Raw genomic sequence first — 25169 nt, forward strand, 5'->3', positions numbered from 1 at the left:
AATTCTGCTAAGAACTTGAGGTTGGTGTGACTTTTTCCCACGAGAAAAAGTAAAACAGTGTGCAGTGATAACAACCTTATCAGTGGGATTATAAATAGTACGTCGCAATTATATATTGACAGACGATAGATTGTGACCGAGAACTCGCGACTTGGGAAGCTCAATCAGTTGGGCAAGTGCTGTGCGAGTGATGTTACTTGTCGGGAAGTTGTGCGGGAGTTTCTGGGCTAAATCCCACCTGGTGACCAAGGGATACCCCAGTGTCTCTACATGGTCACCCCTAGCCACTGCTTTCAACACCAAGCCCCATCCTAAGCTCAACTTTACCAAAAATGACACAGTAAGGACGTCTTTAGAGACCCTTCCGGAAGCTCTATATAAGATTTGTGCATTCTTTTAGGGATTATTTGGCATTGGAGCACTTACGAATCCAGAAGGGTTCTACTTGCTGCGAGACAATGCTATCCACCGAACAGATACGTTAATTGAAGAAGCCACAAGTGGCCAGAGAAAGAGAAAAATGGTCGAGATTTTTGATGAGCTCTCAGACACTCTCTGCAAAGTCGCAGATCTGGCTGAATTTGTAAGGCTCTCCCATCCCCATCTAAAATTCCTCCATGCAGCTGAAGATGCCTGTATCAGTATCAGTGGGGTTGTTGAGAAATTAAATACTGACAGGGAACTTTATCGGGTGCTAAAGGCTGTTGTGGATTCCGGGGATATTTTTCCCACTACACTCGTGGATGATCACGTGGCTGAACTGTTTCTCTTTGACTTTGAGCAGTCGGGGATTCATTTGGAGGAGAACCTAAGGCGTCGTGTAGTCCATCTAAATGAGTGTATCCTGCAAATGGGTCAGAGGTTCATGGCAGGAGCTATAACGCCTCGAGTTGTGAACAAGGAGGTCCTCCCGGAAAATATTCGGCACTTCTTCAGTCGCAAAGGTGACAAAATCGAAGTGTCCAGTTTATTTGCAGAATCCACAAATGCTCTAGCCAGAGAAGCAGCCTTTAGACTCTTCCTGTACCCGGACAAGGGACAAGATCAACTCCTTACGGATATTCTGAAAGCCAGGCATGAACTAGCGACTGTCTGTGGCTTTCCCAGTTACGCTCATCGAGCTCTCAAATCCAGCACAGTTGAACGACCGGATGTTGTCAAGGAATTCCTAGAAATCCTCACGGATGGACTAAGACCAAGGGCTGAAGAGGATTTCAAGCAAATGGCACAAATGAAACGCCAAGAAAATCAGGTGAGTCACAAGATGACAAGCCCTTCTAATCCTCAATCTCTATTGGCCTAAATATTTTTACCCACAATTTTTTTTTGCTGGAAAAAATGCGTTATCACATTTTCGCAAGTCTTTTTATTGTACAAAATTGTGAAACATTCGCAAAACGTGAATTGTAATTCAAAGAAAAATTCTAGATGATTCGACTTGTGGCCTGTAATCGAGCATCTGTAATCAGTTGACTCCAGAATTGACCTCTATATTAATTGTAGTGATCGAACTCACTTGTAGATGCCTCACAAGGAGATTCAATCTTACACAGCTTCCAAATTGCGACCGATATTCGCGCAATTATTCCTTGATCATTCAATTGGAAGTTTACTAAACAAATATTTTAAAGTAAAATTACTGATAAACCTGCACTGAGAGACACTTTTAACTGATAGCATAATTTTTAATAAGTACTTATCTACGTTTTTTATTACAATTCGAATTTAAAAAAAAAAGAAACAAATCTATTTTTAATTACCTTGAACACTAACACGACGGTCTAATATTTTACGCCAGTAAATTTAGGCAGAACCATTTTACCTTTTTTGATTCTTTAATTACCATAGCTACATTTTATACTAAATCAATTTTGTTCTTCGTAAATATTAGTTTGAATACCTTTAAATTTAAAGAACCCAGATACCAAGAAGCATGCGGGCTACCTGGATTTTCGGGGCCCAGGGGGCCCAGGCATCTTCGGGATCTTTCGATTTTCGCGTTCCAAAGATTTTCAGTACCTAAAAAGGTATATAAAAATAGTAAGTGAAATAAAAACCTTTCTAAAATAAGGACTTTGGCATTTGACGTTGAAGGTATTCATTACCCACGAAGAATACGCGCCTCGCGAAAAAATACGCGACCTGCGAAAATCCGCGAAAAAATTCGGGTCCCGCGAAAATTCACGAAAAAAACGAGACCCGCGAAAATACGCGACCCGGGAAAATCCGCGAAAAAATACCTCTACATTAAAACCGATAGGAGAAGTGATTTGAGATTCACAAGAAAATTTTCGCCCTAAAATTTTAAATCATATCCGAAAATCTAGTAGTCGTTTTCGAAATGAACTGAAAAACGAAGCGGGGAACAGGGGGTGGGCGAGAAGGAAAAAAGATTGTCCTAGATAACATTGTCTTCTGGTAGAATCATCGAACGTCGAAAGTCGATATGTCCTACCGCTTGGCCTCTAGTCCTATTACAAACTTGCGGACAAATTAAGCGGATTTTAAAAATAATCAAAGTAATTAAATTAATCACTGTTACTTTACTGAATCATTACCGATTAAGACCGATGCAACCGGTTTGAATATTTCAAGAATTTTCCAAATTTTGAACATCGGTTGGGCAATAGAGACCCTCCAAAATGGTATAACTTTAGGCTTCGAAAATTCAATATTCAAACGTTCTTCAATCATCAGTGCCTAATAAATGAAATATTCACCTTGGATATCTTCGAAACATCTGAAATTACAAAAAAGGGTGGCTAAGGGCTTTGATAGACGTGAGGATTAGCCGAGAGACGGCTAAGCGTATTTATATTCGAAATAATGGTTCGACATCATTTCCATCATTTTCCACTAAGTCGTCTCTCGACTTAAGTCGTAAGTGTGACTAGGGCATAAGTGTCCCAGGCTTTGCAGAATACTCGAACTCGTGACTTATGCTGTCTATAGTCTATACACTAGAAGCAATTTTCGTCAAAAATTGCCTTTTTAAATTCTGACGTTTCTGCCTACAAGGATCATGAAAATTTTCTTTAAAAAGGCATTTTTTCAAGAAATTGCTCCTGTAGAGGTCATTAGATGGTATACCTCAAAAGTGCTTTTGCATCATTTACCGTTTACCGGTTTTCAACCGATTGAAACCGATTCATAAATCACTCAAAAGATCCCGCAAAGTAGTTTTAAGAGTTAATAGAATTAATTTTCGGAAAAAATTACTGATCTATTCATAACCGGTCATTGCCGGTCCACAACCGATTTAAACCATTATATAAATCACTTAAAACAAAACATTTCCCAAAACACACCTTTTTTTTAATTTAATTTTTTTAAAAAAGGCATTTTAAAAAAAAAATTCTACTAGTGTGTAGACGCAGTCTAAAAGCCAGTAATAAGCCTAGATCAGCTTATAGAGGTGCGATTCCTTCATTGCGAATTTGGATTGTGGCAAACTTGAACGATATTTATACATAAATATTGCAAATTTCATTTAATAATTCTTAAACTGTATGTAACATATTATCGTTATCAATAAGGAAAATTTGATGAGAAATTCATATAAGTGTTTGAAAATCTTTAAAATCGATTATCTCGGAAACCATGAGAGATAGAGGCCTCAACTTTACATCCATTTAGAACCTCTGTCAGCGACCCGTGAGAATCCGCGAAGATATTCATTACCCACGAAGAATACACACCACGCGAAAATCGGCGAAAAAATACGCGCCACGCGAAAATCCGCGAAAAAATTCGGGCACCGCTAAAATCCGAGAAAAATTGGAGACCCGCGAAAAAAATTAACGCCCGCGAAAAAATACGCGCCCCGCGTAAATACGCGAAAAAATATGCGCCCCGGTAAAATCCGCGAAAAAATACGCTCCCCGCGAAAATACGCGAAAAAAATTCACGTCCCACGAAAATCCGCGAAAAAATAAACGCCTCGCGAAAATCCGCGAAAAAAATACGCGTAAAATGATTTGGAAAGATATCTCTTTTCAAACCAGAGATATTGCGTACTACAGACGGCCGGCCGGACTCGAAATTGCCGGCTTATGATTTTCGGCATCAGGGATGTTCAAAACATATACCCTGTGAATTTCAGCTCGATCGGAGCACTTTGAGAAAATCCGAGGATTACAATAGGTGTGATTAGAATGAATCACACCTAAAAAATTATTTCAGACGTCATCGATATCTGTTTACAAATTCAAAAACAATAAAAAAAATTCTGTCCCTGTTACTGCTCGAACTAAAGAGGTGTGCAGTGCAGTCTGTGCAGTCTATAGAGAGAAATGGGGCATTCTTGAAATAGGAGTTTTTTCTCCCATTTTTAAACGCAAATTGATCCTATCATAAGATAAGATTTTGCCAGGGGTCAGTTCTCCATTTCGGATATTCCGATGCATCCAGGCCACCAATTGGGCCCCTTATGCTTCCCCACTCCTATTCTATCTTATCCCCCGATACGGGTAGCCGCTCTATATCACAGCTCTGTGAGCAGTCAGTGCCGTTACTATGTCACAGCATCCCTTCTCGGTGTGTGTTTGGGATCAGTGACAGCGAATATTTGTATCGATTGAAGTACCACTTTCACATCGAAACTCGTTCTCGTACCAGCCTCTATTGTTTAGGCGGTTCACTTTTTTTGTCAATATGCACCATTGACATTACTATTCATTCATTCACTGGACGAATTCAAAGCCGATATGGCATGAGAAATCTTTTTCTGCTGCTGCTCAGCTTTGAACCCCAGACCTCGCAGTCATAGAGCTACTACTCTATCCACTGACCCACTCGAGGCCCGATCCTATCATAACTATAATTTAGTTTCACAAACCAATTGTTAAGCTCAATGATAAGGCTCAGTTCCATTTAAAAATTTAAGAAAAAAACCTCAATTTTAAAGCTGCCCCACTTCCCCTTAATCCGCTTTTTTACTGCTCGAACTCTACGGAGAGAGCAGTATGTATAATCCCTCGATTTTTTCACCCCCGCCCCCCAAATTTCCACCTTTCACTCCACGGAGACCACTTTTCTCAACAAATCTTCACGTTTCAGACGATTTCTGAGAAATGTCGTCACGCTGTTTGTCCGTCTGTTTGTCTGTCCGTCCGACTGTCACCAGCTCTAGAAACCAAACGGTTAGAGATAGAGACTTGGGACCTTCGGGGGACCCCCCCCCCATAAGTCGACCCAAGGATCGTTAACACGCCCCTCATTTTTCCCCCACTCCTCCCCTTCCCCTCCAAAACCATGTTTTTTGGGATTTCTCGAAAACGCGTCGTCCAATTTTTTTCATTTTTGGATATGTTTTAGAGATTATCCAGACGAACATTTCGTCCATATACGAAAATACCGTTGAACCATTCCTAACAACGGTTTTTCAAGGTTAAATTAAAAAGACACTAGAGTTTTATCAAGCAAATGGGCTCATGTTTGGGGTCGTTGGAAAGGTGTTGGAATTTCCGACAAAACTAAACTGGATCCAATCGGTTTTGAATCGGTAATGAACCGGTTCATAACCGATAAAAATTTTTATCTGAAAATCAATTAAAACTATTTTGGGGGATCTTGATAGATTTATGAATCGGTTGAAATCGGTTGAGAATCGGTAAACGGTAAATGATGCGAAAGTACTTCTGAGGTATATATAATCTAAGGGCCATGACAGACATGAGGATTAGCCGAGAGACGGCTTAGCGTAATAATATTCGATATAATGGTTAAATTTCATTTCCATCATTTTCCACTAAGTCGTCTCTCGGCTTAAGTCGCAAGTGTGTCTAGGGCATAAGTCACGAGTTCGAGCATTTGGCAAAGCCTGGGACGCTTTGCCACCCCTTTTTCAATAGTTCTCGGACTAGGACTGTAAGATGTAAGAACTTCCGGTCTTCAATGACCCTCAATAAAAAAGAAAATCCTTAGAATTAGTTTTATCCGCTTCCCCCTAGAAAATCATGTTATTTTTTGGATTATTTCGAAAATGAACGTAATGATTTCTTCTATTTTCGGATGTTTTGGAAGTAAGCCCAGGTCAAAATTTTGTTTGTACTTAATTTTCTCAGACTACTTATGACTGGAAAATTCGAAAATTCGAGTTTTTACGTGGTAAAACTTTAATCACTCTAGAAGAGGGCTTATTCACCGCGATTTACAAGCTTGAAATTCATAACCATTTTTTTCTTTTTTAAAATGGTTTTATAATGATTTATGATCCAGCTTAAATCGGTATACTCGGGTATATCAATTAAAAAAAATAGGGAAATTAATGGACACGTCGAGCGTTATCTCGTGAAGTCGAGTTGACGAGTATTTCGAAGGACTTTGCCTCCGCTTTTTCTTCAAAATTCGCATAAATGAATTTCAGGTAAGAACTGATTTAGCAGCATGGGATACTCCGTACTACACGGCGAAGCTAAAGAAGGAGCTGCTACAGGTGAATGCCAAAGAGTTCGCGCCCTACTTCAGCCTTGGCGCGTGCATGGAAGGTCTCAATACCGTCACCATGAACCTGTACGGAATTCACCTAGAAAACACTGAGATGGAGCCCGGAGAGGCGTGGAATGGGGATATCTATAAATTGGCCGTTGTGCATGAGACTGAAGGCATTCTCGGCTACATCTACTGTGATTTCTTCGAGCGCCATGGGAAGCCCAATCAAGACTGCCATTTTACAATTCAAGGTGGCAAAAGGCTTCCGGATGGCAGTTATCAGCCGCCAATTGTGGTGATTATGCTCAATTTGCAGCAGTCCAGATGGTCAGGACCAACTCTCCTGACACCCTCAATGGTGGACAATTTGTTCCACGAGATGGGACATGCGATGCACTCAATGCTGGCCAGAACGGAGTATCAGCATGTCACTGGCACGAGATGCAGTACTGACTTTGCTGAGATTCCATCTGTACTCATGGAGTACTTTGCAGCTGATCCGAGGGTACTGGCTACTTTTGCCAGGCACTATCAGACCCAAGAACCAATGCCACAAGACATGCTCAATCGATTGTGCGCATCAAAGTTCCTCTTCACAGCATCCGAGACGCAATTGCAGGTGAGTTTGTTACAAAGGGCAGAAATGCTTATTGGTAAATATTTTGAGAGATAAAAGTTTGGACACTGAGAAAAAATGAGGGTGCGATTAACATTTTTTCCTCATAAATTTAACACTTTTGTGTGTAAAAATATATCAACATTTTTTAATGTTAATTTTACACCTTTTTAAGGCTAAAATTAACATGACAAAGGGTAACTTTAACCCATAATACAGCTAAAAAGGGTAATATTTACACCGATTTCGGATCAATACTGCAGGATAAAACAAACATTTCCGTAATGTTATTTTAACTTTTTCAGATTTCTCTCAGTCAGTGGAGATGGAGTTTGCAAATTTAAATAATTGCCTTAACAGAAATTGAGGAGTTTGCAAACAAGATCGATTATTCTTATCAGAAATTCTTAGAAAAATAGATTAGTTGATAAGAAATTAAATGATCTGCTGGATCTCCGAGGGATTGCAATAAATGACGTTTCTTAAAATCTTCACTAATGATTTAATGATCATTTTGCAGCAAAATAGAAAAGATTAAAGTACAGTGCGGTATCTGCAGTACCCGAAGTGTAAGTCATATAGGCAATCCTGTGTGAAAATCAGAAAATCGAGAAATCCAAGAAATTTTGCTAGAAACTTTTAAAAAAAAATTAGCAACAAACCTTTTCTTTTTACAAAATCCTAAAAACACATGAATTTTAACAGCAAACTCCGACGTCCTTACGACCTCTTTATGACGTCATTTCATCATTAAGGATTCTGTTAATGAATTAGAGAAAGATAAAAAAAAGTGTTAGTATAAAATCAATAAGCCTAGACCAACATTTTAGGTTGTAGTTAAAATTCCTAATCTGAATTTAACTCAGTATCGGTATTCATGCAAATTCAATTTGAAGCTGATATTGGGGAACGTAACGTTTTGTGAAAACGGTTATTACGTCATTAAGGGGGTAAGCGGGTTTGAAGGCTTCAAAAAATCGTTTTTTTTTTAAATTTGCTTATTCAATAGGATAATAAGTAAAGAACATTTTCTAAAAATCTCAAGTCAATCGGAGTAAAACTCTCGGAGGTAGAGCAGTTTTAGTTATGCATTCCGCCCGCGCGCGCATAGGGTAACGTGTGGTAATTCGGGACAATTTTTAGCCCTTTCGAGTTTCAAACAGTTTAACGACTTCTCAAATTATTTTTTTCTTTGTTGGTACAAATATTTATGTTACTTATTCTATCCGGAATAAGATTCTCACCGAAAAATTTTGAAAAATGCATAATTTTTTATTCAAAATAGCAAGAAATGTAAAGAAGTAATAATTGTATATTTCGGAACAATTGGGTATTTCGGGACAGATAAGTCGCTATTAAGCAAATAAATTTCACTGAGCCTGATTATTTACCTTCGAGTAGAAGGTCGAAATTTTACTCTTTTATAAAAATTTTATTTAAATTTTACTTGTAAAGTGGCTCAAATCGAAAAAAACTCAGCACTGTTTATGTTGAGATCTGCAAAATTGACGTACTAAAGATTTTGCAAAATGTGAAATGTGACACTCATAATTCACACGTATTTCACACTTTAAATTAAATGAAACTTCAGAAATGTTATTTTTATCTACGTAAAGAGCTTAATATTTCATATAAAACTTAAAAATAATAAGAAAACAAATATTTATATGATTTTTTATGTGTCTAAAAATACCCGAAAACCACCTTGTCCAGAAATACCACACGTTACCCTATTGTTGTAAAACTTTAAACGCGTTTTTATAAAAAAAACCATTTTCAAAATCAATAGTCAAGATATTTCGAAAACGCCTGAACCGATCTTTCTGAAACTTTGCACACTTCTTCTAGATATACAGTGAGTGTCAATAGTTTGTTGCCTAATGGATGCTTGAGAAATCAAGTGAAAAAAATGATAGTAAAAAATACTTTTCCAAATTTTTCTTTTTGCAGATGAGTTCCTTGTAATCCGTAGATATTATTTATATTTTTCAAAAAAAATAATTAATTTTATTTCATATCAAAAATAATTGTTTTCCAAAAGTTGGTCATTTTTGAAAAATCAAAAGTTTGTTGCCTCATTAAAAAAACTAATTTAAAATGGTCAAAACATGCAACCAACTTTATGTAAACCGATTACATTTTGGGTTTATGTCATTTGAGAGGCAAATGGTAGGTTTGTAAATTTTTAAAGTTGTCAATGGTAAATATATGTATATAAAAGTGATTATAGAAAACAAGAAATAATCTGTTTTTTGATAATTCATAATTTAGGTTAAAAATGGAAAATTACAAAAAGTTAAAAGGTGGGAAATTGTCCAGAGATACTGCCGGAATGAATCTGCGTCGTTAATTGCCAAATTTAATAGAAAATCACTAAAGGTTATACATAAAATATTCAAATATTATATTAATGAGGTACGAGTACATCTGAAAAACGCTACTGGCACACCTATGGTATTGACTCACAAGGTTGATAACAGCATTGTAAGTATCTCTGATAGTGACCCAATGATGTCTGCTTCATAAATTAAAAGATAGTTGGTTACTGAAGGAACACAGGTCCCTACAGTTACAATAACGAGCTCATATTGAAAGAAAATGGTGAGAATGTTTGGGTGGCTCTCAATATTCCATTGGTAAGCAAGACCAATCTTAATAAAAAGTTGTAAATTTACTTGAAACATATTAAACAAGTAAAACTACAATATTTTATCCAGATTAAACTAGCTAACCAATGAAATATTGAGAGCCACCCAAACATTCTTACCATTTTCTTTCAAAATGTGCTGGTTTTTGTAACTGTAGGGACCTGTGTTCCTTCGGTAACCAACTATCTTTTAATTTATGAACCAGACATCATTAAGTCACTATCAGAGATACTTAAAATGCTGTTATCAACCCTCTGAGTCGATACCCTAGGTGTGCCAGTAGCGTTTTTCAGATGTACTCGTACCTCATTAATATAATATTTGAATATTTTATGTATAACCTTTAGTGATTTTCTATAAAATTTGGCAATTAACGACGCAGATTCATTCCGGCAGTATCTCTGGACAATTTCCCACCTTTTAACTTTTTGTAATTTTCCATTTTTAACCTAAATTATGAATTATCAAAAAACAGATTATTTCTTATTTTCTATAATCACTTTTATATACATATATTTACCATTGACAACTTTAAAAATTTACAAACCCACCATTTGCCTCTCAAATGACATAAACCCAAAATGTAATCGGTTTACATAAAGTTGGTTGCATGTTTTGACCATTTTAAATTAGTTTTTTAAATGAGGCAACAAACTTTTGATTTTTCAAAAATGACCAACTTTTGGAAAACAATTATTTTTGATATGAAATAAAATTAATTATTTTTTTTGAAAAATATAAATAATATCTACGGATTACAAGGAACTCATCTGCAAAAAGAAAAATTTGGAAAAGTATTTTTTACTATCATTTTTTTCACTTGATTTCTCAAGCATCCATTAGGCAACAAACTATTGACACTCACTGTATAGTTGGCTCATAATGGCTTAAACATGAGGGTTTTTAGAAATATTGATTTTGACGTATTTTATAGTATAAAACATGTTAAAAGTGGCTAAAAATTGCCACTTTTTTGAAAAAGGTTGTGCGAAAAATCGAAAAACAAATTTAAAAAAAATCCTACTGTTAGCACGAGCCACATTCATATCCTATAATACTAGTTTTATGGATTTAATATGAAGCTGTTAGAAAAAACGTAACAACGGAAAAAATGAGGGTGTTATCATGCACTGAGAAAAAAGAGGGTGCCATTAACCTTTTTTCCTCAGTAAGTAGCCCGATCTTAAAAGAACCGAATTAGCGAGAGTCTACTGTAACTTTAACACTTTTTATGTGTAATAATATATCAACATTTTTTAATGTTAATTTTACACCTTTTTAAGGGTAAAATTAACATGAAAAAGGGTAACTTTAACCCTTAATACACATAAAAAGGGTAATATTTACACCGATTTCGGATCAATACTGCAGGGTAAAATAAACATTTCCGGAATGTTATTTTAACTTTTTCGGATTTCTCTCAGTGTACCATTTCTCAACAGCTAAATTTTGAATATTTTCCAAAAATTTTCCAGTGAAATTAACTGCCAAGGCCTACTCTATCAGATAGACGAAAATCTGAATTTACGAAATTTCATAGTTCAAAAATAAAAGGGTGGCAAGGCATCCGAGGCTTTGCGAGGTGCTCGAACTCCCGAGAAAGAGCTCTGCCTTATATACCTTTTCCCAATTTTTTCTGGTGCATAATTATTGTCGAATTTATTTTGTCTATAAATCACCGCAAAACCATCTTGAAGTTGAAATTTTTTCAAAAAAAAGGTTTCAAGAAAATCATAACCTTTTAATTAAATAATTGAACAAATCGGATAAAAATTAGGCTTTTGACATTCAAGAATTAAAGTTGGCGATTTTCCGGTGATAGGTGTCTAAGGACGAAATGTTCAGCTGAACTACCTCCAAAATATTTCCAAAAATGAACGAAATCGCCAGGGCCAATTTTTTGCAAAGTCAAAAAAAACTCATTTTTTACCTATTTTTTGGGGTAAAAAAACATGTTTTTGGAGGAGATAAAAGGGGTGGGGGTAATTTGGGTAAGTTAGTTCGATAGAGAATGTTGACTTGTGGGAGGGGTCACCGAAGACCGGAAGTCAATATCTCTTACCGTTTGGTAGCCAGGATGGAGAGAAGTTGAAAAAACACGATTGTTAAAACTGCTCTCTCTCTTGGAGCTCGAGCAGTTAAAAAGTTAAACAGAAAATGAGGATAATAACAGCGTCTTAGTTTGTTGCACTTTTTTTTCAGCCACCCTATAGGGTAAAGGCTCATAATTTTGCCCAGTCTGCTTATAAGCATCGATGTTCCAAGTTTGAAATGCGATATTTTCAATACTAATTGACTTTTTTGTTACTCTATTTTCAGAAGAAATTTTCAGAAGTTTAGAAACTTGGCAAGCTATTTATCGTCTTATTTTTATTAAAATTAGTTTTAATACGTTTAAAAATGAATTAATATGTAGAGGTAAATTTGACTCGAATTTTGGACAACTTGGTTATTAATTTGGACAACTTGGCTGTAAATTTGGACAGCTAATCCGCCTCAACAGGATGCCCATTGTTCTTCATTTCTTGAACCAATCTTACCAAGTCCTCTTCCTGTTCATGTAAGAGAAACGTAGAATGTCACAAGAAGCCCGAAAACTTTCCATATCATTCATTAAAGTGAGTTGACTTCGGTACTCCAAAAACGTGCGGATTCGCTCATTCCAATTGTGAAAAATTGCCAATTTTTCACAAGAAAGATCTAATTCACAAGGCAAATCTCACTTCAGGTCAAATGTACAAATTACCAGTAATGTGAATCAACACAATGTTCATTGAATATTCAATAATATCACTCAAAAAAAAGCGAAGAAACATTGTTAGCATTGTTAGTATTCACCACAACTAAATAATGCCCAGCGCACAATAACTTTTGTTTGTAAACAGGTTTTCAAACTTTTCTATAAGTGTGAGCAAGATGACTAGATCTAGATCTCACTCACTCTCATTGAAATGTCGAAAACATATTAAAACAAAGGTTATTGTGCGTTGAGCATAATGCCCAGCGCACAACAAATTTTGTTAGTAGACATGTTTTCAAAATTTCCTATAAGAGTGAGGGAGATAACTAGATCTAGGTCTCACTCACACTTATTTAAATGTAAAAACATGTTTACAAAACAAATTATTGTGCGTTGGCCATAAGACTGAAGTAAACACGAAGATCTGTCATATTTCTCGTAAGCAATTGCTCACACTGAATTTTCAACAAAGCAATTTCAACTCAAATCATATTCAAAATTTAACGTATTTAGTGTTAAAATCTTCCAAAAAGAACAAATATTTAGATAGAATTCATTATTCATCAAATATTAGAATAAAAATCCATCATTTTAATCAATTTATTTTTAGTGTCCAATTTTATCCTCAAAGTGTCCAAAATAAGAAACTGGACAAAATTATGAGCCTTTGCCCTACGTAAAAATAAATTTCTTGAGAATTTTTTAAGTTTTTCATTAGATTTTCCATAATATTGAATAAATTACTGATTCTTAGTATGAGAAATGCATGGGAGTGCAAGAAGTGCAGAAAGTATTGCAGCATTTTTGAGAGTCTTCCGAAATGTTGGAAGTGTAAAGGGCTCTTCCATACAAATTGTGGAAGTGTCTAGAAGTGGTGTACACTTTTTCACCCTAATATCTCCCCCTTGGATTTGTTATTCCTCATCTCATCGTCTCATCTCATTAGGTTTATGATGGTTATTTGATGGCTAAAATAGGATATCTACACTTACTTAGAGAAATCCGAAAAAGTTAAAATATACAGAGAGTATATTTTTTATTTTTATTTTTTTTATTTTTTTTATTTATTTATTTCAAGTAGGGGATTGTGGGGCAGTTTAACGACGGGGCAGTTTCAATTTTTTCATATTCTTCTTATATTTTTGAAAGGAATAGGATAAAACCTTTATGTTATTGAAGAGATAACTGTTACCCATGTTCATAAAAATAATTAATTTCGTGACTCTTCTCGTTTGAATTCTATAATTAGTTTTATAAAACTGCATCAAAATGAAACATTTTGTAATGTTTTATTTTCAACAATTTCTAAACTATTGCACTTATCTATCGAAGTAACATAATTGTATTAAATTACTAGTGGTTTTATGTTTATTATAAGGCATTTAGCGTTGAATGAAATCTAAGTCGGTTCTGACAATTTTGATTTGAGTTCCGAAACTTCGCGAGGGGCAGTTTCATGCTAGCACACGCAGAAGTTTTCAGTATCTAACAATTTACTTTTTTAATCAAAATTAACTTAAAATGATCATTGAAAACGTTTTGTAGCTGTTTTTGTCGATAAAGTTCGAAATTATGAAAAATAGTATTTCCTAAAAGTTCATAAAAAAAATTTAAAAAATAATCTTTCAGTGTTTTTTAAGTGCTTGAAAATGATAAATTTAATTTTTATAATATCTTTTCAGAATGTTTTCAGCAAGATATTGTAAATTTTTTTTAGTATTATAAAAATTCAAGACTTTAAAATAATATTATAAAACTGTTATACTAAAAAGGACATGTTCTAAGGCGATATAATGATCCAACAATGTACGGAATTGGCTTAGCACTACAAAAGACATTTCTTTCGTTTAAAAATTCAAAGAAAATTGTTCAATTAATGAGAAATAGGCTTGAAAATCCTTGGCGATATTTTATTTTCTCTGTATGATTAATTAGTGTTCAAATTCTGTTATAAAGTTCTTGTTCGATTATATTTTTAGGTTTTAGAGTCTTAGAAGACTTCAAAATAGTAATTTTAATCATTTCTGGTATCTCAATTTTCCTATAAACACGTTTTATCTTTCTTAAAAATTGCCTCATATTTATCTTGAAATTGCCCCACAACGGGGGACTTTCACGCATTCTGCCATTCAAGTAAAATCATCTTCTCCACAATAGACCAATGAAATTAAAGGATTATTATTATTATTTTTATTAAACCCAAACCCAACTGTAATTCACAGAATATACAAAGTTTTACTTCTGTTTATCATCTTTTTGCAAAATGGTCTCAAAATCCATTTTGCAATTTAGGGGTGAAACTGCCCCACCCTCCCCTACTGCTTTTGAGCTAGAGCTCTTGAAAGCAAAAATTTAGACAGAGATATAGGTGTGTGTACAAAGAATTCAATGTTTGTGTGATAGCGGCCACCGCCGTCTTAGCGTTGGTAACCAACCTCCAGAGTAAAACGGTGGAAAACTCTTTCTCAGGTTTTATGAGCCATCTGCATCAAAAAACAGGAATAAGATATATACATTTATGAGAGTATGGGTAGGAAAAGAAAAAAAAGCAAAAAATAAAAAAAAAGCAATCTAAGACGCCAAAAAGATTTGGATAAGCCGCCGTTTCCTGTCCCTAGGAAGCTCATTCCAGAGAATTACTCCCTCAATGGATAGGGAGGGAATAGGGAACCCGGCACAACGAGACACGAAGACCTGGCGGACGAACCCGCCGGTCTTCTTAATTTTTATTGAATTTAAAATTTTACTGATGTTACAAATAGAAAAATTGTCAGAAAAATTCAAAAATTGCGAATTTTACGTCTTTTGTCTGTTGTCCTCGTGCAATCATTATAAATTTTGAGCTAATAACATAACATTATATACTCTTTCATTTGGTAAAAGTTTTAAAATGATTCCACATGGTTTTATACTAAAACAAAAAATCACTTAAGAAAAAATATACCATAGTTTTGTACGGAAAATGTATGAGAATGCTCCGCCCCGATTTTACCCTGCAGTATTGATCCGAAATCGGTGTAAATATTACCCTTTTTAGGTCTATTATGGGTTAAAGTTACCCTTTTTCATGTTGATTTTACCCTGAAAAAAGGTGTAAAATTAACAATAAAAAAATGTTAGTTTTTACACCAGAAGTGTTAAAGTTATGACGAAAAAAAAAGTTAATCGTAGCCTCTTTTTTTCTCAGTGTATCGATACTAGTTGATAGAATTCAGCCAAATCTTGTTGTGCATGTGAAAATCGCAACACTGAATTTTGCATAGCACTTGAGGAAAAACTAAAGCAAAACTATAATTTCCCAGGTTTTCTACTCGGCGCTGGATCAAGCCTATCACAGTGAAGCCAGTGTTCACGGTTCCTCTACCACCGATACTCTCCGTGAACTCCAGGGACGCTACTATGGTCTTCCTTATGTGGAATCCACAGCCTGGCAGTTGCGTTTCTCTCATCTGATTGGCTACGGAGCCAAATACTACTCTTACCTGGTGTCTCGAGCTGTGGCATCTAGCATCTGGCAGACCTACTTTGCTCGTGATCCTCTGAACCGGACACAGGGTGAAAAGTACCGCCAGGAATTTCTGTCCTTTGGCGGAGGAGTGCCCAGTCGACAGTTGGTCAGCAATTTTCTCCACAACGAAGTGACACCCAAGACGCTAGCACAGAATCTCATAGAGGAAATTGACGCCAATAGTGACAAGATTAGGCGATTAACGGAGAGATAGGAGACTAGAAATCCATAAGTCAGTGTTTTAAGTCTAGGTCTGTGTTTTATTATCAAAAAAAAAATAGGAAAATGGAGGGGAGGGCAAGGAGCTTGAAATGCGGAGAAGGGTGAATATTCTACAATTCTTATTTTTTTTTATCATAATTCATTGGCCAAAAAACAAAACAAAAGGAAAAAAAACCTGAAATTCATCCCACAGGAAAATCTTCAATCACTTGTGGCAACTTATTTACATCCCTCTCTCTCTCTTTCTCTTTCTTATATCAAATTTCTCTGTAAATATAGTTTTTAAATAAATTGATAGACATCCAATTTGTGTGTGTGTGCTTCCCGGCCATCTCAATCAAAGGGATTTCTCTGGGACAAATTTTTTCTTTTACTCACAAACGGAAACACAAGGGTGAAATCACTTTCGAATTAGGGAAAGTTAGTTTTCCTCTCTCTTTCTATCTTCTGCTCTCACCACAAAATTCACATTTTTCACTCTCTCAGTCAATATTTTTCAAAGAAGAAAAATCAATTGGGGGACTTTTACAGCACACGAATGTAATTTTCACATCATCATCTCTAAATTAGGGGATACACACTCGCTGGCATCTCTCCATTTAGGCGACATAGTTGTATTGATTCTGGTTATCCTTGTCACGTTCCATATAGTCTCGATCAATAAGCGACTCAATTCGCTTCTTCAAATCAGCCGGCTGCAAAAAAAAAACAATTGAAAAGAAATCCCCAATTAAAGTAAAACGAAAAAAAATGGATTAAAATGCTAAAAATGCCTCACTTTAACCGGAAACGTGAGTTGTTTGTAGAGTTCACTGATGAGGAGATTGTGACTGAGAGTCTTTCGCATTTTCATAATTCTAACTATTGCCGCATCAATCTGATACTGCCGATCCTGGTAGACTCTCTCCTCCGTAGCCTTCTGCTCTTCCGTCTACAAAGAACAAAATTCCCCGTTTTAAAGATACCGCTAAAATACTTTGTTTTTTGGGAAATCTTACAGTTTCTTTCATCTGAATCTGATTGATCTTGATCCTGAAGAGTTTATTTGTGAATTCGTTGTTAAACTGAAATCTGTCACCATCCTCAATTTCTCTCCCTTTGGGAATCTTCGTGATCACCCTTGCTTTACCACACGCTAAACTCTGCAGTGTTCGTCTCAGCTCACCGTCCTACACGAGGGGCATGCCAGAAAAAATTCCACTTAGTCACATCCATTTTATTTGAAATTGAAATAAGGATTAAAGGTGAGATTCTTAGTTATCTACCCAATTGTAATCCTAAAAAAATTTCATATCGTGCAATTGAAGTCAAACTTTACCAAAGTGTTTTCGCTATTCCCTAAGGCCGGCTTCAGACTGAAGGTTTAGTCCAGTTCCTGAAGGTCTCAAAAATCTAAATAATAAGCAATTTTAATGATTTTTCGAAATCTAATGGATTATTTGCCCTTAATATCCAATTCTAAACAACAATTTCTTAAAAAATCGTGCTTGATAAGGAATTAGAGGAGTTAAGCCAGATGGCTAAGCCTTAGGTCTGATGCCCGTATAAGAGCCTTGACACACTTGATGATTACCCGAGAGACGGCTTAGAGTAATTATATTCGAAATAATGATTAAATAAAATTTCTATAATTTTCCACTAAGTCGTCTCTCGGCTTAAGTCGTAAGTGTGTCTAGGGCATAATCTAAATAAAAGAAGGCTAAACATTTTCCTAGCCGTCTTTCTGTCCAGTTCATCTGGCCTGGATCTACGGCCTTTCGAACTTCAGGAGTTACGAGCGGGTCACGAAGACTAAAAACAGATAATTATTTATTTTCTTTTCAGCATATAATAAAAATTTATTAAATTCAAACTCTTACGCATTTAAAAGTGCAACATTTCAGCTATAAGGTAGACCGGGGCAGTTTACCCAACAAATGAAATTTTTCATTGCGTATTTATTATTATTATTAAACTTTTAAGGCTTTGTTAACCCTCTAACAGTGTTTTCTTTAATATGCAAAACAAAGTAGTTAAATAATTTTGTCTAGGGTAATTAAGTCAGGTAATTAAGTTTTGTCTAGGGTCCACTGAACTAAAAAAAAACCATCCATTTTTCATTATCTCTTTCCGTCTGGGCGCCCGCCTCCAGGCAGTCATATCGGTTTAAGGCATAAAAAGACTGAAATTTTTTTTTATTGAAAAATAGTGAACAAATAGTAAAATAAATGAATTTTAAACGTTTTTTATGGATGAATGTTCTATGATTATCTAAAAAATGATAATTTTTTGGAAAAAAACGTTTAGGGGAGACCGGGAAGGTTTGGGATAGGGGTAGTGTGGGACAAGGCGATTTTTTTCTTTAATTTTTCAAATAAATGGGATTTAACCACTACTCAATCATAGGCAACAATAAGATGTATATTGACTAAAAAATGGATATCCTCAGTTCTATTGCTTAGCCCTTTAAGGACGATTGGAACACCGGTGTCCCATAAAGAAAATAATTTTTCCTGACTAACTAAAGTTATTTTTTTCTTATGTCTGTACATAATTGCAAAGTAGAAGGTTGAATGAATCTAGAATATTTTTTGCAAGTCTCTAGCTATTTGCTATGTAATAAATATTTAAGCTCAAAAATGGGTAATTTTTAAATTCTCAAATTCATAGTTGATTTTATTTATTTTATACACTTCTAATTTTTTTTAAACAAAAGCCTTTTGGCAATAAAATCTACAATACTCATACTTAATATTTTTCATTAAAGCGAAAAATATTATTCATTGGTATTGTAAGAAAAATTACTTAAATTTTTCGGCTATTTTTGCTCCTATCGTTCATAGAAGCACAAAATACACCAAATTAGACTCTGTTGAACTTTCTAAGGACAGACGTAAGACTTATCATTGATTATGTTTCTCAGTTTAATTTTTATTGTTGATTTTCAGTCCGTAAAAAGTGTCTCGTCGTTAAAGGGTTAAATTTTATGATTTTTTTTTAAATTGATAAAAATTGTATATTTTGACGTCTCAGTTTCCCTCTTTGTATTTTATATAGGCTATAGAGGAAAGTACTCTCCCTTCGAACGCTCATGCCTTCGAATAATGTAAATTTTCTTTTAGTTTTTCTAGGAGACTTACACATTTCTATTAAATATTAGTTGGCTTATATCATCAATTATTGATAATTTACGTGATAATTTAGTGTAAATCTCTTACGAAAAATAAAAGAAATTCATATTATTTAAAGGCATGAACGTTCGAAGGGAGAGCACTTTCCCCTATATAATCAAAACTTTTCTATCTCATTAGCTAGCAGTGTAATCTGGGAACATATTTTTATAAAAGTTTCTGTGATCATACACTCTTGTTTTTACTTAAAGGTTTTAAATACCAAAATTACACGCGGGGATGTTTGGGACACCTAAACGGGGTTGAATGGGACGATGATTTTTGACAAGATTGTAAGTGGCGCGCAAATCGTTACTGTCAAAATGGAGATTAAATTCCCAATTTCTACTGGAAATCTCCTAGTGCAAACTTTAACAATTGACAATTTAATTATCAATGTCTTGGGAATCAATAATTTCTTCTCCTGAAGATATTCGACATTTGTCCAATCCTGTTAAAAACTATTTCATCGAAAATTTCTCTAGCAATATCCTCTACAATTCTCACAAGTTCCTCAGAAAAGGTAAGGCAAGAGCTCATCTAGATAAATAAGGAAAAACAGTTACTATGCAGTTGTCGTAAAATCAAATAGGAATCCGTCAATGAGTTCAAAACTCACAGTGTTAAGATAATCTACTTGCCTGAGGAATTTTATGATCGTGATTGCAATATTTCGAATAAAAAAAGCAAAGAAAGGTAGATGGAAAATAAGAAGAAAATACTTTAAATAATTGATTGACAATAAATGACTCTACTGTACAAATAAAATTGATATTAATTACTAATACATTACTAATACTAACTATTACATCCACTTTTGCGTCCTATACTGCCCCATATCTGAGAGGTCTGAGACAAAGCGTCAAGTTAAATGTTTTATCTTCTCCAAGAAAACTAATTTGTTTTCCAAGTTCTATCGAGTACTTTTTATAAAGTCAATACCCATAAGTATCCCATAGACCGCATAAAATTATGATACGCTATCGTGATTTTTTGGAATAGTGTCTCAAAGTCAAAACATGAAAAAGTGTCCCAACCTCCCCGGTCTCCCCTACACAGTACATCTTAAAAAATGCCCAAAATTCATTAAGCACTCAAAACCAAAGGCGATATTAACCCTCTAACAGGTAAGACCGCCTCAAGGCGGTCATTCTATAAAACGCATATACTGCGATAATATTACTTATTCGAAGTTAAAATATCTACAGTGTCCTCAGTTATAGTCTTACTAACGTATTTTCTGAAGCTGAACTCATTTTGACCTTTCGTTTGCTTACAATCTTCAGTTTTGTGTGACAGGTCAGAGAAAAAACAACAAAATGTTTTTTCCACATTTCTTTGAATTAGCTCTCGCCTTGCCTTTTCTGGAGAACTTGTAAAAATTGTAGAGGATATTGTTCGAGAAATTCTCGAGAAAATAGTTTTTAACGAGATTGGGCAAAGATCGAATATGCTCTGAGAATGAATTATTGATTCCCAACACAATGATGGTTTAATTGTCCCTGTAGTTAGAGAAATCTGCTCCACTGATAAACTTTGCACAAGAGGGGGATTTCCAGTAGAAACTGGGCATTACTCTTCATTTTGACAACAAACAATTGCATGCCACCTACAATCTTGTCGAAAATCAACGTCCCATTCATCCCATTTTAAGTGTCCCAAACATCCCCGAGTATAGTTTTGGTATTTAAAACCTTTAAGTAAAAAACAAGAGCGTATAATCTCTAAAACTTTTATAAAAATATGTTTCCAGATTATACTGCTAGCTAATGAGATAAAAAAGTTTTGATTATATCGCTGATATAAAATACAAAGAGGAAAACTGAAACGTCAAAATATACAATTTTATGAATTTAAAAAAAAAATGTTCATAGAATTAAAACAATGAAACTTTAGTCAAGATACATCTTAATATTGCCTACGATTGAGTATTGGTTAAATCCCATTTATTTAAAAAAAATAATGAAAAAATCGCCTTGTCCCACACTACGCCTGTCCCAAACCTCCCCGGTCTCCCCTATGTAGAATTTTGATTGATTGAATAATAATAATATTTTATTGTATTTTATTTTATTTATTTATTTTTTTTTTAATTTCGGTATTGAGATTAAATGACCACAGACCACCCGGTCGACCCGTTGGAGCAGTTTGTGGTTGTATTATAGCTCTTTGTGTAAGCTTGGGCTGGGGAGACATGATAACTTATTTTCGATACTATCGACTGTCGATTCTAAAAAAATTTAAACGATAGCTGCACTTCTTGTGACTAATATAGATCTTTATCAACAGTCTCATTCTTTCAAAAATGTTGCTATGAATGGTCCAACAATCTGTAAAAAGTCGACATTCACTTAATCTAACAGATAAATAAGCTTTCGGAGCTTCTGGAACGTCGTTAAAGACATGTGTGGCCTGGCGTTGTCTTAATGAAACACAATAACCTTCCTATTGGCCAATTCTGAGTTTTTCTGGTCAATCGCCTGCTTCAATCTGGTCAGTTATTCACAATAGAGGTCCACATTGGGTGTTTAACCATTGAGCATCAGTTCATTGTGAATAATTCCCTTCCAATCTCACCAAATACACAGCAAAGCTTTTTTAGCCATTAATCCGGGCTTTGCGATCGTTTGGGAAGGCTCATCACGCTTGGGCCACGATTTTTTCCGACTATTGTTTTCGTATTATGTGACTTGTCTGACCGAAAAACCAGGTATTAACGTCTGAATTTTTAAAATTTTTAAACACTGAGAGAAATCCGAAAAAGTTAAAATAACATTCCAGAAATGTTAATTTTACCCTGCAGTATTGATCCGAAATCGGTGTAAATATTACCCTTTTTAGGTGCATTATGGGTTAAAATTACCCTTTTCATGTTAATTTTACCCTTAAAAAGGTGTAAAATTAACATTAAAAAATGTTGACATATTTTTTACACCTAAAAAGTGTTAAAGTTATGAGGAAAAAAAGTTAATCGCACCCCCGTTTTTTTTTCTCAGTGAAATTATCTTGAAAAAAAATTATGGAAATACGCTATTTTTAGTCTTCGTGACCCATGTAAAGGCCTGAATAATTATTCATCATACCCAATCAGAGAAATTAAGTCCCCCCCCCCAACTTCAGCTCTAAACCGAATACGCACACTCACATTAAGAATCTCACCTAAATTAACCTGATTTAGGCTTATCACAAGTTTTACACTTCCTGAAAGAACACAGTTATTTTAATAAATAAAATCTTTACCTCAATATTCGAAAGTGACTTGACGTCTTCAAAGGCCAGGGTATCCTTTTGATTGAACAACAGCAGCACCAGCGCCTGGAACAGTGACACTTGTAGATCCTTCGGTCCCTGATCAAAAACCGCCTTCAGCACACAATGTCCCAACGTCGGCTGCCACTGCAACTTCCGGCCACTGTGCTTGGCCAGATAGAACTTGCTAAAGAGTCCCTGCAGTGCCACAAGTTGCAATGGCATCGTTACATCCATAATGGGATACGTTGGCCAATAGCCCATCGTGAGGATATTCACGGTGAGATCAATGTTGGTATTGTAATCCTTCTCCTGGCCCACCAGATGCTGCTTGAATGCAATATTGATGTCCTTACTCAATTCCATATCCTTAAACATCCCCTCCAACTTGGACGTGAATCCCCCTCCGCATTCCTGCTTCAACTTCGACAGCATACTCTTCTCTGCATCCACAGAAGCTGACTTGCCCACAAGCAGACGCTTAGCCAGATCCTTCTTGTAGAATGCCTCAAAGACATCTTTGCCGTGAATGAAGCGAAACAGAACCATTATTTTATCCAAAATCTGCTCCAGTTCCTCCTCCGTGGCCTCCTTATTGCCCGCCCGCAGCTTCAGGTCCACATACTTGGCGATGAGTTCGGCGGGTTTATTGGCGCGCTGATTGATGAAGAACTCAAAGGCCTCTCGCAATGAATTGACAAACTTATCATTGTGCTCGAAACACGAATTTACGATGTTGTCCATCTTATCTTTGAAGTCCAGCAAATCCTGCACCAGACTCTTGTCCTTCTCCGGATCAATCACAATAGTTCGACCCTTCTTCTTGATATACCTATAAAGAATTTATTTAAAAGAAAATCCTTGCAATTTTGTACCTTCCTAAAATTATTTTAGATCACGCCCCTTTTAAGAGCAATCACCAGATACTACAGAATTTTTTTAATATTTAACAAAATGATGCTGTAGCAGAAAGAGTCGGATAGAACGAAATCCTCCTATCTCCAATATTAATAATTAACAACTCTTTCCTTTTACTGCTCGAACTCCACAGAGAGAGCAGTTATAATCCCTCGATTTTGAGTCATAATTTCGACTCCTTAGCCCTTCCAAGGGGTTGTATTTTCGTAAAATTTTTATAGTAAGACTGTTGAACCTGGAGGAATTGGAGGAAGAAATCCCATCCTGATGAAGACTCTTCTAAGCTAACGGTACACTGAGAGAAATCCGAAAAAGTTAAAATAACATTCCAGAAATGTTAATTTTACCCTGCAGTATTGATCCGAAATCGGTATAAATATTATGCTTTTTAAGTGTATTAGGAGTTAAAGTTCCCTTTTTCATGATAACTTTACCCTTAAAAAGGTGTAAAATTAACATTAAAAAATGTTGATATATTTTTACACCTAAAGTGTTAAATTTATGAGGAAAAAAAGTTAATCGCACCCTCTTTTTTTCTCAGTGTATCAACCGCTGTTCAGCTGGGGTGGTAACTTTGAGGGGTGCTATAACAACGGCCAACCTTAAGTTACAATATCGCTATAGTTCCGCTAGATTGGGTTGTGAGTGTTCGACGATTTATTCCGAAGGCACAATCGAATCGGCTCCACAGTCGGTCTTCACAAGTGAAACGTGGAGGACGCTGATGGATTCGTGGCCTTCTTGGAATGGGCAATGGGGCTCAATCTCCGAGAGGCTAGCGATGAAGTTCACAGTTAGAGAAGGAGAGAGCCTCTAAAGAGCGGCGAAAGCTAGTGGAATCTCTAACTAAGACGCTCGGGACTCGGGACCCCGGGAGTATTTGCTTCCGGTTAGTGAGTCAGAAAACTTCATCCTAGCTGGCCCTTCCCCTTTGCAGAGTTTACTGAATTGGTGGAGCTTATTTACGAAAAGAGGAGGAGGAGAAGGACCCCAAAGAACATGTACATGAAGGCAGAGACTGGGGTGGATTATAAAGCCTACCATCGCATAGCAGCCACTTTCAGCAGGAATAAGGGAGTCCAATCTCAACAATTTGTTTGCCTGGCTTCCAAGAAGATGGTGAGACGTAAGACCAGGAGTGAGACGTAAGAGAACCTCGTGGATTTGTAAAGCAGGAGAACAAAAAGTAGGCCCTAGTCTAGATCACTAATAAGGTTTTCTTTGAGTTATTGGCCTCAATTCTGAGACCAAGATCGAGATCAGGATCAAGAAAATTTCAAGATTTTGGTATTCTAAAATCAAAAAATCAAGATCAAGATGTCAAATCTGTCAAATGTCTTGGAATCTTGAAATCCAAGACACAAACCGTGTGGATATCAAGGTTTGCAATTCTGGAACCAATATTTCAAGATTTCAAGAAGTCAAATTTCTTGTTTTCTTGAAATAATTCCAAGTTCCTCTCGGAGGTGCTTGGAATTTTCAAGATAGTAACAATTTGAAGAGTTTCATATGGCAATGACTATTGAAGAGGAGTATTTCTATAAGAAGTGGTAGAAAAAGAGAATTACTTTGAAAAATACCGTATTTGACCTTGTAATTTAATCGAAATGGTACGTATTTCTAGATGTACATATCGAAGTACACTACCCTGAGAATACCTGCAAAATAATCACATCTTGCATAAGCA

The 25169-nt window shown here is 35.6% G+C and overlaps 2 protein-coding genes across 2 annotated transcripts in view; one reads left to right on the forward strand and one right to left on the reverse strand.

The window, feature by feature from the left end:
* On the forward strand, positions 1-16472 carry LOC129801483 (mitochondrial intermediate peptidase). Its single transcript, XM_055846585.1, has 4 exons — positions 1-340; positions 401-1252; positions 6368-7051; positions 15739-16472. The coding sequence occupies exons 1-4, from the start codon at positions 191-193 to the stop codon at positions 16156-16158; spliced, it is 2106 nt and encodes a 701-aa protein (XP_055702560.1). The 5' UTR covers positions 1-190; the 3' UTR covers positions 16159-16472.
* Positions 16184-25169, reverse strand: part of LOC129801475 (cullin-4A) — a 20075-nt gene continuing 11089 nt past the window's right edge. Inside the window, exons 3-6 of the mRNA XM_055846574.1 lie at positions 22556-23396; positions 17165-17335; positions 16945-17097; positions 16184-16861 (exon numbers count right to left, since the gene is read on the reverse strand). Coding sequence (XP_055702549.1) covers positions 16766-16861; positions 16945-17097; positions 17165-17335; positions 22556-23396 — 1261 coding nt within the window. The 3' untranslated portion in view covers positions 16184-16765. The remainder of the gene's footprint in view (positions 16862-16944; positions 17098-17164; positions 17336-22555; positions 23397-25169) is intronic.

The sequence above is a fragment of the Phlebotomus papatasi genome, chromosome 2 (assembly GCF_024763615.1).
Source record: "Phlebotomus papatasi isolate M1 chromosome 2, Ppap_2.1, whole genome shotgun sequence".
Taxonomy (NCBI): domain Eukaryota; kingdom Metazoa; phylum Arthropoda; class Insecta; order Diptera; family Psychodidae; genus Phlebotomus; species Phlebotomus papatasi.